At 37.1% G+C, this 16101-nt stretch overlaps 2 protein-coding genes across 2 annotated transcripts; both read left to right on the forward strand.

Annotated features, from left to right (window-relative positions):
* The first annotated feature begins 1750 nt into the window (after positions 1–1750).
* LOC109050690 (creatine kinase U-type, mitochondrial-like) lies at positions 1751–9125 on the forward strand. Its single transcript, XM_042715470.1, has 9 exons — positions 1751–2032; positions 2764–2962; positions 3046–3141; positions 4189–4410; positions 4503–4588; positions 5612–5735; positions 6053–6187; positions 6338–6463; positions 8694–9125. Exons 1-9 carry the CDS (start codon positions 1884–1886, stop codon positions 8805–8807), a joined length of 1251 nt encoding a protein of 416 aa, XP_042571404.1. The 5' UTR covers positions 1751–1883; the 3' UTR covers positions 8808–9125.
* A 1959-nt stretch (positions 9126–11084) lies between these two features.
* On the forward strand, positions 11085–15817 carry LOC109066466 (protein disulfide isomerase family A, member 3). Its single transcript, XM_042715469.1, has 13 exons — positions 11085–11411; positions 12535–12613; positions 13002–13119; positions 13202–13309; positions 13398–13527; positions 13622–13738; positions 13841–13966; positions 14461–14643; positions 14746–14854; positions 14940–15068; positions 15155–15234; positions 15370–15427; positions 15524–15817. The coding sequence occupies exons 1-13, from the start codon at positions 11275–11277 to the stop codon at positions 15635–15637; spliced, it is 1488 nt and encodes a 495-aa protein (XP_042571403.1). The 5' UTR covers positions 11085–11274; the 3' UTR covers positions 15638–15817.
* Positions 15818–16101: the final 284 nt, after the last annotated feature.

Raw genomic sequence — 16101 nt, forward strand, 5'->3', positions numbered from 1 at the left:
TGTAAAGGGATTATCTCATACCCAGCTCTGATGACACCAGGCACAAATAAGGAATCCAGTCGTGATTTTGTTCCCAGGAAACATTAGGCCGCATTAGCCAGTCAATGAATGAATGGCACAGTGCTGCTTGAGTGTATGGGTACAGCAGGTCACACAAAAGGAAGTTTTAACCACGCCATTGCACTGTAATAAAGAAAGACACACCTATTTCTGCTCTGCTGCATTGAAAAAAGTAAAAGCTTTGCTCTTGTACCTGCTTCCTACTGTACTTCAGAAGATAAGACCAACTTCGGTGGATTAAAAGTATCTGGTATGTGAATTTCATTTCAAATATGCATGACTGTTCATAAAGCAATGTACTGTATCATTCATTTTCCAGCATCGCTAGGGTACTTTGACATCTGATGAATGACAAGCTTGTTAATGACATCAAGGTAAAAGTGTTGTAAGGTAGGCTGTAAAGGGTTGTTATACAAAATCTGCAATTCACTCTGTAACATTTCTGCCTTGCATCATTTAAACACCAATTTATTCTCACAGTAATGACCAGCTTGCTGCACAATACAGTAAGGGATTATTATACAGGCTTTAGTTCGTTTTGCAGACGGTAATTCTCTTGTTTATTTCACATGATTTCTGCAAAGAATCTTAGTGGAATGGTTTAAACCAGGATTTTAATCCCAGCTAAGACCAGTAAATGCTATGAACTTGTCTTAATGGTTAGGCATGATTCAGGCTTATGATGAATGTAGGTTAACCCAGTTGTTTCATATGAGCACATATGAAACAAACAGTAAGTCTTTTATATTTTTATGTAAGTTTTTTTGAGACAAGAGAATGACAATATGGGGCTTCTCAGACTGGTCATAAATCTGACTGCTGACAAGTGATAATGATGAATCTTAATATTCTATGAATAACAGACCCTTTAAATATTATAGCAAACATGGTCCTTGTATCTGTATTCCATATTTTAAGTGCTTCATTTTATGGAGTCTTGAGACAGTGTCTGGTCATGTGACTTACAGCACACGTGTTAAAAACTTCACATGCTGTTAAAACAATCTGCACTTTTACTTATATTTAAAATAGCTACAACTTGATTCAGACCCATCAAACTGAAAAGCATTTTAAATCACAAATGTGAAATGCTATATTTGATCAAATTTACATGCTTTTTAATTTGCTTTTGTATTATAAACGAACTAAAATGAATCATATAACATAACAGAACCAAGAACCATCCGTTTATGATGTAGGCTATTTTAGCATTTTTAAACTTCTTAGGATAACTTAAAGACCAATCTAAGGTGAACTTGTAAGGCTCCTTCCTGCAATTAAACTAGAAACAGTAAAAAAAATTAATAAATCTCAACCTATATCTAAATAACCATTGAATTTATGCAACGGGGCACTCATCAGCCAATCCCCAGCGCGCATGCGCTTGCTGCAGACGGGCGTGTGTTGTTTCACAGGTAAAGCTGAACCAATGGGCTTCATAGTCACGTACAAGGTTCAAAAGAGCTGTCAGTTCCTTCATGGTTAACAACACATTTATTGTTCCCCTTTGGTACCTTAAAACGACATTAAAAAGACATTAATAAAATGTAACCACATTGGGACCCTAATGAAATAGTCTAATTGTAAGGACATTCAAGGTTATTGACTGGTTTACTGTAAGGGTTGCACTGGTCTCTGTGAGATTCTCCTGTTTCTTGTGTGTTGGTGGGTAGGGTGGTATGGTGGTTCTTGTGTTTGGAGAAGGGCAGATATCCGCAGCATTCCCCTGCATCCTCCAGTAATCCCATTTCTATCCTTCTGTCTGTCCATTCTTCAAGAGCACGTCTATCTGGAGAGACTTTGTCTGCTTCTGTAGGGTTACAATGGCCAGCAGCTTCGCACGGGTTTTGTCCAGTAAAAGGAAGGGAATCTTGTCGTTGGTCGGTGCTGGATCTCTGACCGTGGGATTCTTCCTGAACAGAGAGCAGCATGTCAAAGCAGGAGCGCACGTCCGGAGAATCTATCCTCCTAGGTAACTACAACCATACCCGTGTTTTATAACGACAATATAATACATAAAATAAAGACACATTGTGATAGAATGCCAAACAAACCATATATTGTATTGGACAAATCCGTGTCAAATATGTGAATTCATTTCAGTTAGGAATGATCCAGTTCCACTGTCGCGTATTAGCCTATATTATATTATATTAGGCTATATAATATCATATTATATTATACCTTTTAAATTTTGTATTCTACATTGTAGATCTAAATGTTTCGTTTAGATCTTTTTAATACAGTAGGTATTAATCTTCGAATTAACCCTTTCATTTTTTTTCATGTACAAAATGATGAATGCAAATTAATTAATTAATTTGTACACATTAATTAATATCCTCATAATTCACATTTTGTTAAAAATGCACATGCAGTGTGGTTGAACAACGGTTGTGTGTCTAAAAAACACGAGATCGGCAGCGTAAAAGCTTTTTACGCGTACGGAACGCGTCGACGACATTAAAGAACGCCGGTTTTGACAGCAGCTACGCGTTCGGAACGCGGTTATGACGCTCTAAAGCGCTGTCTTGATAGAGAGCACACGCACACAAGCATCTGACGCGTACAGAACGCGGGTTTGACGCTCAAAAACGCCGTTTTGATAGACAGGGCCAACAAAACTGTCTTAGTAGGCAGCTTGTTTGGTTTTGACACACAGCCATCGTCCTTGATTTTCAGCTTAGTTCTCTTTCCCAACAGTGCTGAATATCCAGATTTGCGGAAGCACAATAACTGTATGGCCAGTCACCTGACTCCTGCTGTATATGCCAAGCTGAGTGATAAAACCACTCCGAATGGTTACACTTTGGACGAGGCTATCCAAACTGGCGTGGACAACCCAGGCCACCCCTTTATTAAGACAGTAGGAATGGTTGCAGGGGATGAGGAGTCATACGAGGTGAGAGGATGTCACACATTTTTGGCATAATAAAGGGTTAGCATTTTTGGAGCACAAAAGTAGATCAAACATGTTTTGTGCAGGTCTTTGCAGACATTTTTAACCCAGTCATCAAAGAAAGGCACAATGGTTATGACCCCTGCACCATGAAACATCCCACTGACCTGGATGCCAGTAAGGTACGAGTAGATGTTTTAGTTACACATACAACATTGACAGTAGGGTGTTCCTTGAACTGTGGGCACTTTTATTTCCCAAAAGTCTTGGAATGCCTTCATAATTCATTTTTGATACTTTTCAAATGTGTTTTAAAATAGATATTATAGATATTTTTTAAATATTTAAAGATAGATTTTATGGTTTTAACCATCTCACAGACCAAGACATTCAATCTTGAAATAAACAAATTTTAAATATTAAATACGGCATTGTTCATATTAAAATATATAAATAAGAAATCTATATAAATATATAAAATATAAACATACTTTATATTAACATGTCCTTGTTACACGTTAAGAATATTTACTTTAGTAATAACAGTATATTGTATGTAACTACAAGCAACTAACATAGTATGTTGTTAATTACTTATTTAAATAAATTATTTTAATAATTTGTCTAATTACACTGTAACAAGGACACACACACACACACACACACACACACACACACACACACACACACACATATATATATATATATATATATTATTCACAATGATATTAAAATAGTGATATTTCATTATAGCAAAAAATTAAAACTTATTTAATAGCGTGTATTTAGGAATCATAAAATGCTAGCTATGAAATTAGCCTTGGCAGGTTACCAATTTTATTCTAAAAAAGTCAGCATGAAATCTGTTTTCTAAATGCATGTTATAGATCTTATTGTGAATGATTCATGTAAATGTATTTATTTATTTTTCATAATTGGATCTTCTGGTGAAAATTACCTACAATCAAGGAAATATATTTATTTTTGTTAATTTGAATTTTATCACTAAATTTTATTGTTTGATTTTAAATGTTTAGATTTTTTTAAATGTAATACTCAAGATTTGTTTAAACCTGTGAAAAATCCACCACAAAATGAACAAACAAACCGCACCTAGTTATAATATCACGATAGTTTGGCATTCTTTTAAACAGTAAAGCAGGTCACAAACACAAGTCTCAAAGTTTCAAGTTACTTCCATCATGTTCATCCTACTTTCGTTCCATCAGATACGGGGGGGCCAATTCGATGAGAAGTACGTGCTGTCGTCTCGAGTCAGGACAGGTAGGAGTATCCGAGGCCTGAGTCTGCCCCCGGCCTGCACCCGCGCTGAGCGCAGAGAGGTGGAGAGGGTCGTGATTGATGCCTTGGCAGGCCTAAAAGGGGATCTGGCTGGAAAATACTTCAGTCTCACTCTAATGACCGAACAAGAGCAGCAGCAGCTCATTGATGTGGGTATATCCACAAATATGATGATATGTAATTCATTGCTGTCGACTCAATCCAAAAAGTATTGATGCTAACCTTACGTTTTGCTATATAGGATCACTTCCTGTTTGATAAGCCTGTGTCACCCCTGCTGACATGTGCAGGCATGGCTCGCGACTGGCCTGACGCAAGAGGCATCTGGTGAGTTTAACCTCAGAGAGAAGGAGTTGAGTCCTCTGACAGGACTGCGTTTCATCCAGAAATAGTCTGAAGTAACCTCTACCGCCATGTGCTGTGGTTTGATATCATTCACAGAGTGTACCCATGGCTCACTTACATCTCCTGCATAATTCATCCTCTTTTTTTCCTCTTCTTCCTTCTGCCTGCAAGGGAAAGTGTGCCAGAGTGTTGCCAGACTCCATTTGGAAATTACCTCTGATTTAATACCCTGATGGTTTTTGAGCTAACATAGCACTTCTGAAAACATTAGAGACTAAAAGTGATACTAAAATGTAATAAGGTCAAGGTTAATTAGGTTTGGGAAACAAGAACATGCTCTTATTTTAAAAATAACAGAACCATTTTGCAGATGTGGACATATGGACGTATTAAAATACACAACAAGTATGAAACCTAAAGCGCAACTATTGTAGTCCAGTTGAATGGCTCTTGTGAATCGGTTGTTTTAGTGAATGAAAAACATGCAGTGCAATCGGATTCCCAAATGAATGACTCTCGAGTCGATCCTTTTTACTAAATCAGAAACATACAGCACAACATGTGGAGTCAGATTCTCAAACTAATGCAACCAGTGTAGTCCAATTCCAGATCAAATGCCTCTGAGACAATGCTTTTGACGGAATCTAAATCATACAGAACAAGCAGTATTGTCCAATTTCCAAACAAATGAATACATCCTGTTTTATCATTTCATTAATAATTTCTTTTTTATGCAGTGCAATTTCTATATTTATGCAACACAATTTAACTGCACAAATTGTTAATGTAACTGTAAGAGGAACCAGAATCATTAAACTTCTTACAATTCCCCTTCCTATATCCTCCACTATTTTTTTTAGGCACATGGTGGAGATCTCTTCAAAAGCCTCATTCAATGCAAAAAACTAAAAAAAAAAAAAAAAAAAAAAAAAAAAAACACTTGCATACAGTATATTTACAGGCCAAAGACACTGAACAGATTAAACAGATGCCTTTCAATTCCAGGCACAACAATGAGAAAACCTTCCTGGTGTGGGTCAACGAGGAAGACCACACTCGTGTGATCTCCATGGAGAAGGGGGGCAACATGAAGAGGGTATTTGAGCGTTTCTGCAAGGGACTCCTAGAGGTGAGGTCATGCACATGTATGTAAGTTGCTCTCAGTCACTGTTAAAACCACACAAGTCTCCATTATTCATCCAGCAGAGACGCTGCAGCTGTTTATTGCCACTCAGAGCAATGCCCTTTTGTGGACATACAGTTGTCACATATCGTCTTGGCAGATGGGCATCTGTGTGTGATTATGTGTGTGGGTCTGTTTTAGTCTGTTTTTGCTCATTCTAGAAGGGATTTGCATGTTTAATTTTTTATCTTTTTTTTAATCGTTTTTAGTTCAAACAAATCACTCTTGTATCTTTCTTACAAGATTCTCTCTTTGTCCCTCAGGTTGAGAGACTAATTCAGGAGAAGGGTTGGGAATTCATGTGGAACGAACGTCTGGGTTACATTCTCACTTGTCCGTCAAACCTGGGCACAGGGCTAAGAGCTGGTGTCCATGTTACTCTTCCTCGCCTCAGCAAGGTCCTCGCTCTAGAAATACAGTATAAACTTTCTCACCTATTCAGCCTATGTCATGTTAACACTTTTTACTTAGGTGTTAGTGTGACCCAATAAACAGTTAAGAACCACATTAATATGTTATGTCTATTGTGTATTGTCTTTTTCTTGCAGGACCCTCGTTTCCCTAAGATCCTGGATAACCTGCGACTCCAGAAAAGGGGGACTGGAGGAGTAGACACCGCAGCTGTCGGAAACACTTTTGATATTTCCAATCTGGACAGGCTGGGCCAATCAGAGGTCAGTGATGTCACAATCAATCAATCAATTTAAGTTTTAAGAAATTAAGATAATATTTAAATTCTTCACTAATTTGTGTAAATACAGTAAATTAAAAATAAATCCCGATGTTTGCTTGAGCACCTGCTCCTTATGTCAAGGCTTTTTTTTATTTTTATTAAATTCCATTTTCCATTTAATTAATAATTAGTAACAATATAATAATAAATAATAAAATCAATAATTACTTAGCTGTAAATAAAATGATCCACATGATGAACTTTCACCTGACGATCTGATCTGGGATGATCCCTGGCGTTCGTTCTCAGCGGAGTGGTGTGCTTGTATACTTTTATTATGAAATTATTATTATTTTACAAAAACGACGTGAAGAGAGCATGCACAGCTGTTGTTTGTATTGCTATGTGTAGCCTGTGGAAGACACGTTAGCTGCAGCAAGGGGCGTAGCCATCATTTCAGATTTTCTTATTAATTAATTATTATTTTTTTTTGTCTAATTGACAGGTTTCATTCTTTTTATCTCTTATTTTTAATTGGCTAAGAAATCAAATACACTGCTGGACGATAACCAATCATTTGTATTCTATAATATTTTCGTGCTATATTTTCCTAACGCCAATTTTATGATTGGTTTATAAAGGCTAGTCCGAACACCTTTTTCCCATTTTTATCACAGAATAAGGCAGGTAATATATTTAATAGTTTCTATACTAAATGATATGTCAATTAGCACTGCATTATTCGTATATTTTATTTATTTATTACCTGGAGATGACACCCTTAAACCATATACTTTCTCTTTTGCGTGTTTATTGTCTTCATCAGTCAAAACGTTTCTGCTTTTTATTCAGCTCAGCTACAGCAGATATTGGTTTGCCTACAGCGATAGCCGGATGTCTTTGTCCATATTAGGGATTTCCTGCACGTCGTAAGATATTACTTTCATAAGTCGGTTTTGGACTTTCTGCATGAGAGCGTTCTCTGGCTTCGAGTATGAATGAAATGAATTTACATTTTATTAAAATTAAATATTTATTAAATATAAAAAATGCAGCTAACTTGTTCTACACACAAAGGTGCCTGTTCTCTTTCGTTCTTGCTGTTTAGTTGAGAAAATGTTAATGCGCGTCGAGGGGTCTTGCAACACTGGTAAAACATGCTTAATACTGATTTTCTCATCCTCGGAATTATACTTATCAATCCTTTTTTTATTATCATTATCATTCATACAATGAATACATTTAGAACAGGACTAGAACTGAATTCAATTTTAAATGTGACAGAATTTTTTTTTTTCCACAACAGCAACAGTAGTGTTTATAACAGCAAAACCACCATACCCCTATAAACTCAATAATAACAACAATATCAATCATGCAATTCAGTTTCTAATTCCAGAGTTATTAAGAGGTGCAAAGAAATAATTCTTTAACTGTTAAACTTAAAATGGTTTTCTGTTCTGTGTTTCTTTTTCAAAACTGCGTCACGGCATTTGCTGCTGTATCAGTACAGAAGTCTCCGTATCATAATGCATCACAGTATATTGCTGTATTGATATTTTGAGCACAGCCCTATTTAAAGCCATGTTCCATGTGCCCCTTTTATACTTTGAGCACCTGCCCCTCCAAAGGTCTCTGCACGGCCCTGATATTTTTTTTACCAGCCATGAAACTGTACATGCATTATTTCATTAAAAAGAGGCCAAAGAAATTGAGAAACAGATTGCAATTTTTATTATTATCATTTTTAATATTCATTATTTAATCAAATTACGAAAATTAAATAAAGAATAAAGAAATGGACTGTAAAGAATTTCATAATAATTTTAATTTATATAGAAGTTTGTGAGAAGCATCTTTTTACTGTGAGCCATGAAAAGATAACAGTGCTTCACTTTGAAACATGCAACACATTATAAATTTGGTAATAATTTTAGTTTATGTAGAGGTTTGTTGACAATTAATCACGCTAAACCATAATGTGTTTTAGGCATTGTTAGAATTATTAAAAAAAGTTACAATGCTGCATAACACTGTTTCAAATACTCACCAAAGATGATTTTTACTCCTATTTGGTACTTGGCGAGTGTTAATTTTAGGCCCTGAGTACTGATATATTGTGGCGATTAAATGATGACAGAATTTTCATGTTTTGATGAACCGTCTCTTTAAAAACTGCAAAAAATTTATTACCTCACCATGACTTCTTGTCTTTATCAATATGTGCTCAGGTCCAGCTGGTTCAGACTGTAATAGATGGAGTGAACTATCTCATCGAATGCGAGAAGAAACTGGAGAGAGGCCAAGACATCAAAATCCCCGCCCCCATCAGCCAGTTTAAATAGACTGGCAGTCTTGCTTAGCTCCGCCCTTCTCCTGGCTCCTCCCTCTTGTGTGTTCCTCCCTCCTTCAATATTCCACTGATACTGATCCATAAGCATGCCTCTGTTTCGCCAGACATACCACACTCCAGTATAAAACAGGAGTGAATGTATCATACATCATGATTGTGTTCATGTGGCGCTATTGATTTGTCACATTGTAACTTATTTAACTGCGTTGCAATAATACTATAATAGCCATTGTAAAGATTTGCCTCAGGTGTCAGAGAATTAAACAGATGTTTTTGTTTAAGATGTTGACGATATAAACTGCTGACGGGTCTTGGAGAGTGTTTTATTGTATATTTTACTGTTGTTATAATTGAAAAATAGCCGAAAAGCGAATCTACCACTGAAATAATTCATTTAAAGGTGCTCAGTCATGTTTTATGTTGCACTGGGAGTTGGTTGGTACTGACACCTAGTGGTATGGATGAAGCATAGTAGAAATGCTTTATTTGCAGTTTGCTAAATCAGTTTATTCCATAAGTGCAAGTACAGCTAGTCATGTGATTTTAAAATGCCTGCCTCCAGAAGCAACCCAATCCATGTAAAATAAAGCAGATTCTGATATATATCTTTAAGCTTTAAAAGTCTTGCCAGCCTGAAGTATAAAGGAGCTATCAAGTGGCGGGAAATTACTTTTCTAATTGTGTAGTATCTGAGGTGAAGTCACAAGGCTTGTTACATTGCATTAAGTTGGAAAACTTATTTAATATATATAAAAATCATAGATAGACAGAATAGACAAAATAGCATTAAAGAGGAATATATTTTGCACTGCAGCATTGTATGTTTGAATGGAAATACTCTATCCAGACTGGATCATATGTAATGTTGCAGTTGCAATCACTGATCATGAAAACGCCAGGCGTTCATACACACCTCATGTATCCTGAAGCTGGTCCATCTCCTCTAGGTTGAGCTGGAGCTTTTCCATCAGCTCAAAGTACCTGCAGAGACTGTCCTCACGCCAGCACTCTGTCTCACAGTCATCCTGAAACTCAGCCGCCTGAATAAACGCATCCAGACACATGTCCCACTTCAGCTCATGTTTCCAGGAGTATCAAGGTAATTGTGAAACTTAGGCTCATGTTTAAAGGAAATTAACATTAATGCTACCAGCACCTCCATTTAAAAACCCACACCTAATACAAAAAAGTTTTCACATTAACAACACTGGAGTTGGTAATTTTTTCAAAAAGAATTCATGAAAAAAGTTAACAACACTGGCATGAAAGCATTGTTAGCTTTAATGAATCATTGTTTCTTACACAGTACTAGCTTTATGGATAATTGCATACCCCACGTGCTTTGTAGATTGTCTGCAACATAAGACGCATATCTTGGAAGCTGGAGACGATCTTCAAACGAGGACACGAATCTGGGTGAGAAGTTTTAACTTTTTTTTTCTTTTTTTTTTTTTTGCTGTATGAGTGCACCTTTGAAGGTCTCGGGGAGAATTTCTGGAAGAACAGGCTAACAGAAAACAATGTTCCATGAAGTGTCATGTTGTTGACCACGTGTAATTTCTGTAATCACAGAAATATTCCAGGTTCTTCAGCACTTAACTACAGTAAGAAAAATATAATAATAATAATAATAACTCTCATAACCTGTCTTTTTTAAACTATCGATGCATCTCGAACAAGCCCAATTTCAGATCGTTTTACTCCTTGATTAGATGAATAGTGATTCATTCACGAACCTCTCATTGCTAGTTCTGATTGTAAATAGCTGGAAAAGAAAAAATACACATAGCCTTACATAATTGCTGAAGTATTTTAACATAACTGCTGAAGGAAATTATTCTCAGATTGGTTATGCACTGCAAGTGGATCTCGTGGAGCATATTTAATTGTAAAGCCTGAGAGCACTAATAAAATGCATTTATTTTATTTTATTTTGTGTTGAATACTGTTTTTTAATAATAATAATAAAATTAAATAATGGTTTCCACTTCCAGCATGATTTGATGATGATGAACATGAGCTTCAAAGGAAGCATGAACATCTGTGGAGTTCGTGGTCATTTCATGGACTTTATTATGATTAGTGATTAGATTAGATACAGTTTAGACATAGTATATTTTAACAACTAACAAATGCAACTATTTTTCCTTGTAACGTCTAAAGATGATTTCCCCACCCGGAAGTGTGTGTTTCCCGAGTTCTGATTGGCTGATTGCAGCAGCATGACGCTGCTGAAAATCCAATAGTGAGATGCCACACTTTGGTTACTTTGAAGAGCTCCGGGTTTGCACATCCGTGCCGTCCGCTTTCTCTTTCATTGAGTGCAGGGTGCCAGATCCAGTGGGCCTTTCTTTGGGGCACTCCTTAATCATACAGCAACACATCAAAACGAAGCAGTTAATTGAGGGCTGCCAGGATCGTAGTCATTCTCTTCACTTTTGCACTGGAAAGAGTCTGAAATGATGCTGTGTGTGCTATTCATCGCCGCTTTCGCAGCGGCCGCGCGCGCCAGTGATGTGCTCGAGTTCACAGATGATGATTTTGACAGCAAAATCGGAGACCACGACCTCATTCTGGTGGAATTCTTCGCACCCTGGTGAGTGTAAGACGATTCAGGCTTTAGCACGAGGTTTTCTTCATGCAATTTAGAAAGTTGCTGCAATAGCGCTTACTCTAGATAGCGTACTTAAAATAAACTTACACCATATTAGTCGGTATTTAAATGGAAATATATATATATATATATATATATATTATATATATATATATATATATATATATATATATATATATATAATTATTAAGCTTGTTTTCTAGATACCAATCTTACCCAGTATTATCAGGGAACTGCGTGCATAATCGGGACTTTGAATAATATTACAAAGCTGGTTTGCTAAAGCGAAAGTAACGTTAACCATATCAGCTGCTTTTCTGCTCGCGTTAGGAGTATGCAAGGTCGTGAGATGCTAATAAGGAATCTGGGAATGCATATGGAGTGATAAGGACTTTTAAACGCTCTCTGGAAACCGAATGAATCCGTGCGACTCCTTAGTTTTGGACGAAACTAATTCTATCTATCACTTCCTGTTTGTAGCTTTTCCTCTTCTTTGCTAGTGCTATATAGTGGATTAGTTGTATGTCAGTCCCTCACATTCTGCATAACATTTCATAATGTGTTTTGGGGGGGCGAAAGAAAGCCAGGTTTGAGTCCACATGAGATGACTTCTCATTTTTAAGTCAACTGTCCCTTTAAGAATTGCATATAAAGGCCACCATTAGTGTGCATGAGATTTGACTTTTAGCGCAGTTTGCTGCATTAAATCTCAAAGTGTTGAAACAAATTTAACGTTTGTATTAAGTTGCAGCAGTTTATCAGACAGAAATCGCAGATGAGGGCGGCAACAAGGATGTTTGGAGGCTTTGCGGCCCTCCGTTGTAACGTTTTGATTGGTCGATGAAGTTTCGCTGGCCGTGCGTGATTGGATGACGCACGATTACGTGGTTCAGCGTTACTGACTAACTTCGGGTAGAACTTATCAATGAGTTACCATGCCTCAGATTTAACAAAAAAAAAAAAAAACTATTTTTTTGTTGTTGTTTTTTTTTGGTAAGGATAATCTAGTTCTATAATAAGAGTGAGAAGTCCACCAGTCAGTTATGAGTGTATAGAAGCCTATTTTTTCATAGTAATAAACCTCATGTGTCATGTTTACTTTTAGGTGTGGCCATTGCAAACGTCTTGCCCCTGAGTATGAGGCAGCCGCCACTCGACTAAAAGGCATCGTCCCACTTGCTAAGGTATTGTTATTAAACCCTGCAAATTTACCTGAAATACTTTTTACATAGTCTTATTATAGCCTTAAATATTTTTTAGGTTGCCATATTTTCTTAAGACTTCCCTTGTGCAGTTGTAGTGTAAAGATAACATAAATTGGCATTCCCATTCTATACAATGTATCTATACACTGCATTTCATTTAATGTGTTCTTGGGAAAAAGAAGTGTTATAATGGGAGTAATAACTTGGCAACATTTTCATAAGCATGTCTCATATTTCATAGGAATATTGATCTATAATTTCTTTCCCTATTGTCTTGTGTTTCCACAAAATACCTGATTCACATGATGTTTGTCCTGGTGTCCTCTACAGAAGACATAACAAAACCTCATATTCATAACTGATCTAGGTGGACTGTACCGCCAATTCCAACGTGTGCGGCAAATACGGCGTGAGTGGATACCCAACCCTGAAGATTTTCAGAGACGGAGAGGATTCTGGTGGCTACGACGGTCCCAGGACAGCAGGTATGTTCTTGTATTCTGTGTGATGTCATATGTAGTCTCTTCATCAGATGTTAATGTCTTTGTTTCTTCTTTAATCCAACAGATGGAATTGTTAGCCACCTGAAGAAGCAGGCAGGCCCAGCCTCGGTGGAGCTCAAAAGTGAGGCTGAGTTTGAGAAGTTCATTGGGGGCCGTGATGCCAGTGTTGTGGGTAAGTGATGGTATCATACAGTAACATTTACATTTTTTGCATCAGTATACTTGACTATATTATATGTAATTGTTATCCATGTGTCCAGGATTCTTTGCCGATGGAGGAAGTGTTGCTCAGGGAGAGTTCCTGAAGGCTGCCAGCGCTTTAAGAGAGTCCTACCGTTTCGGCCACACTAACGTAGAGGACTTACTGAAGAAACACGACGATGATGGAGAGTATGTAGCATTTTTCTATTCCTAGTGATTTTGGATTATGTTTTGTAGAGGAATCCATTCTGTTTCACACTTCTGATTTTTTCGCGTATTGCAGGGGCATTGTTTTGTTCCGGCCACCTCTTCTCAGCAACAAATTCGAAGACAGCAGTGTGAAGTTCACAGAGGACAAATTCACAAGCGCAAAGATCAAGAAGTTCATTCAGGACAACATGTATGTGTCAGCTTATGTAAAATATTCATTTTGTTAGTTTATGATTAGTTTGTGTGATGTATGATATGTGATATTAAAAGTCTTTTTTTCACAATATGCCAGTTTTGGTATCTGTCCCCACATGACTGATGACAACAAAGACCAGCTGAAAGGCAAAGACTTATTGGTGGCCTACTATGATGTGGACTATGAGAAGAACCCCAAGGGTTCCAACTACTGGAGGAACAGGTAGGACTCAGTTTTGTTTATTTATGTATATAGACTATAGACAACTTGGTAAGGGGTGTAACTTTTTCGTCACACGCCTGAGGTATTGGGACAATCACAACGCACTAGATAGCTGGCCAATCAGAGCACACCGTGCTTTTCAGAACGAAGAGCCTTGTAAAAATCGACACGTTTCAGAAAGGCGGGGCATAGAGGAGCAAAAAATGTATTATTATTTTTTTTTTACCTTAAAACCTCGTAAAAACATTTCATTACACCAAATACACAAAAGAATGATCTTCTTAGCAACGTCATATGACCCCTTTAAGAAAAATCATAATTTTCTGATTTGGATGTAAGTTTTTCTGTTTGTGGATGCTCTAAAAATATTTTGTTTGAATTTTTAATTTTTTTTACATTTTAATGAATTCATCAAATTTAAATGTTACTTTTCAGTGTAGCAGAAGTGTTTAAATGAGATCAGACTTTCATTGTCTGTGTGTGTCTCTCTCCAGGGTTATGAAGGTGGCCAAGAGCTTCCTGGATCAGGGGAAGAAGCTGAGCTTCGCTGTGGCCAATAAGAACAGCTTTAGCCATGACGTGTCTGAGTTGGGTCTGGACGGCAGCAGCGGAGAGCTTCCTCTTGTCGGCATCCGTACTGCCAAGGGAGACAAATACGTCATGAAGGAGGAGTTCTCGTAAGTTTTATTTATTTTTTTTATTTAATTTTTTCTCTTTAGCAAAGGAGCTTGTTTTAAGTAGCGCAAAAAAAAAAAAAAACTATCCTTTTGTGTCTGCAGTCGTGATGGTAAGACCTTAGAAAAGTTCCTGCAGGATTATTTTGATGGAAACCTGAAGCGTTACCTCAAATCTGAGCCTATTCCTGAGAACAACGATGGCCCTGTGAAGGTGCGTCAGGGGATTTTGTTTCAGTATTTATATATTTTTTTAATATTATTTCACATAACCTGAAACTTCATCTTTACAATTCCAGGTTATTGTGGCTGAGAACTTTGACTCGATTGTAAATGATGAGAGCAAAGACGTTCTCATTGAGTTTTACGCCCCCTGGTGTGGACACTGCAAGAGCCTGGAGCCTAAATACAAAGAACTCGGAGAGAAGGTGAGTTTTTAGAGCTTGATGTTGTATCGTCACTATGAAATATTAACCTGAACAGCCAATTCATAAACATTCTCTTTATATTACAGCTTTCCGGCGATCCAAACATTGTCATTGCAAAGATGGACGCCACTGCTAATGATGTCCCCTCTCAGTATGAAGTTAGAGGGTATGTAGTGATTATCCATCATTTTCTGGCCAAAATTATGCTAGTGCCTTTTCTGTGCCACCCGAGTTTTTGTTCTCACTTGTAGTTTGATTTGTTGCTAATTGATTTACTCACAATCTGACCCTTCGCTTTCAGATTCCCCACTATCTATTTCTCCCCTGCTGGTCAGAAGCAAAATCCAAAGAAATACGAGGTTTGTGTTTTTGATTTGATTTTTTTTTTTTTAATATATACTTCAGCGATATTCTACCAAGAAGCATGAATGTAATCAGTCTTGTTTGACCATCAGGGAGGTCGTGAAGTCAGTGACTTTATTTCCTACCTGAAAAGAGAGGCCACAAACACCGTGGTGATGCAAGAAGATGAGAAGAAGTCAAAGAAGAAGAAGAAGTCTGAGTTATAAACAATCACAGCCCAACAACTGAGGAGGGAATTTTTGCGGGAGACATAAATTATATTCCAATCTTTAGTGAAGCGAGTGCTCTGACCCACGTCACAATGTCGGCCCTCTCTTGGGCCTGCTGCTCTGGGAACACTGTGGAAGGTTGTGACTGCCAGACTATGTGTGATTTTTAGATAAGTGGAAGAGGTACAGATCTGTCAAATTGAGATTGTTTTCCTTACACTGTACCTTGGAGAGAAGCACTTTTGAGACCAATTCTACATGTTTTTTTTCTCTTGGAAAAGGGGGATTTGGTGAATTATTTTTCCTTTTTTTTTTAACCATTTTTTTTTTTTTTTTTTTTTTTTTTTGTACATTTGGAAGGCTTGTGAAATAAAAGGCCCACTAAACCTACAAACGTGCTGTTTTTTTTTTTTTTTTTTTTTTTTAAACATTTTATTAAAATGATTAAGAACTAGTAGATA

Source organism: Cyprinus carpio, chromosome A25 (assembly GCF_018340385.1).
Source record: "Cyprinus carpio isolate SPL01 chromosome A25, ASM1834038v1, whole genome shotgun sequence".
Classification (NCBI taxonomy): domain Eukaryota; kingdom Metazoa; phylum Chordata; class Actinopteri; order Cypriniformes; family Cyprinidae; genus Cyprinus; species Cyprinus carpio.

Bases quoted from the DNA above. Each gene is read 5' to 3' on its own strand.
- LOC109050690 (XM_042715470.1), top strand. From the start codon at position 1,884: ATGGCCAGCAGCTTCGCACGGGTTTTGTCCAGTAAAAGGAAGGGAATC. The intron at 2,033-2,763 runs GTAACTACAACC...CTTTCCCAACAG, and splicing joins CGGAGAATCTATCCTCCTAG to TGCTGAATATCCAGATTTGC. The intron at 3,142-4,188 runs GTACGAGTAGAT...TCGTTCCATCAG, and splicing joins CTGACCTGGATGCCAGTAAG to ATACGGGGGGGCCAATTCGA.
- LOC109066466 (XM_042715469.1), top strand. From the start codon at position 11,275: ATGATGCTGTGTGTGCTATTCATCGCCGCTTTCGCAGCGGCCGCGCGC. The intron at 13,120-13,201 runs GTATGTTCTTGT...TTAATCCAACAG, and splicing joins CGACGGTCCCAGGACAGCAG to ATGGAATTGTTAGCCACCTG. The intron at 13,967-14,460 runs GTAGGACTCAGT...GTCTCTCTCCAG, and splicing joins TCCAACTACTGGAGGAACAG to GGTTATGAAGGTGGCCAAGA.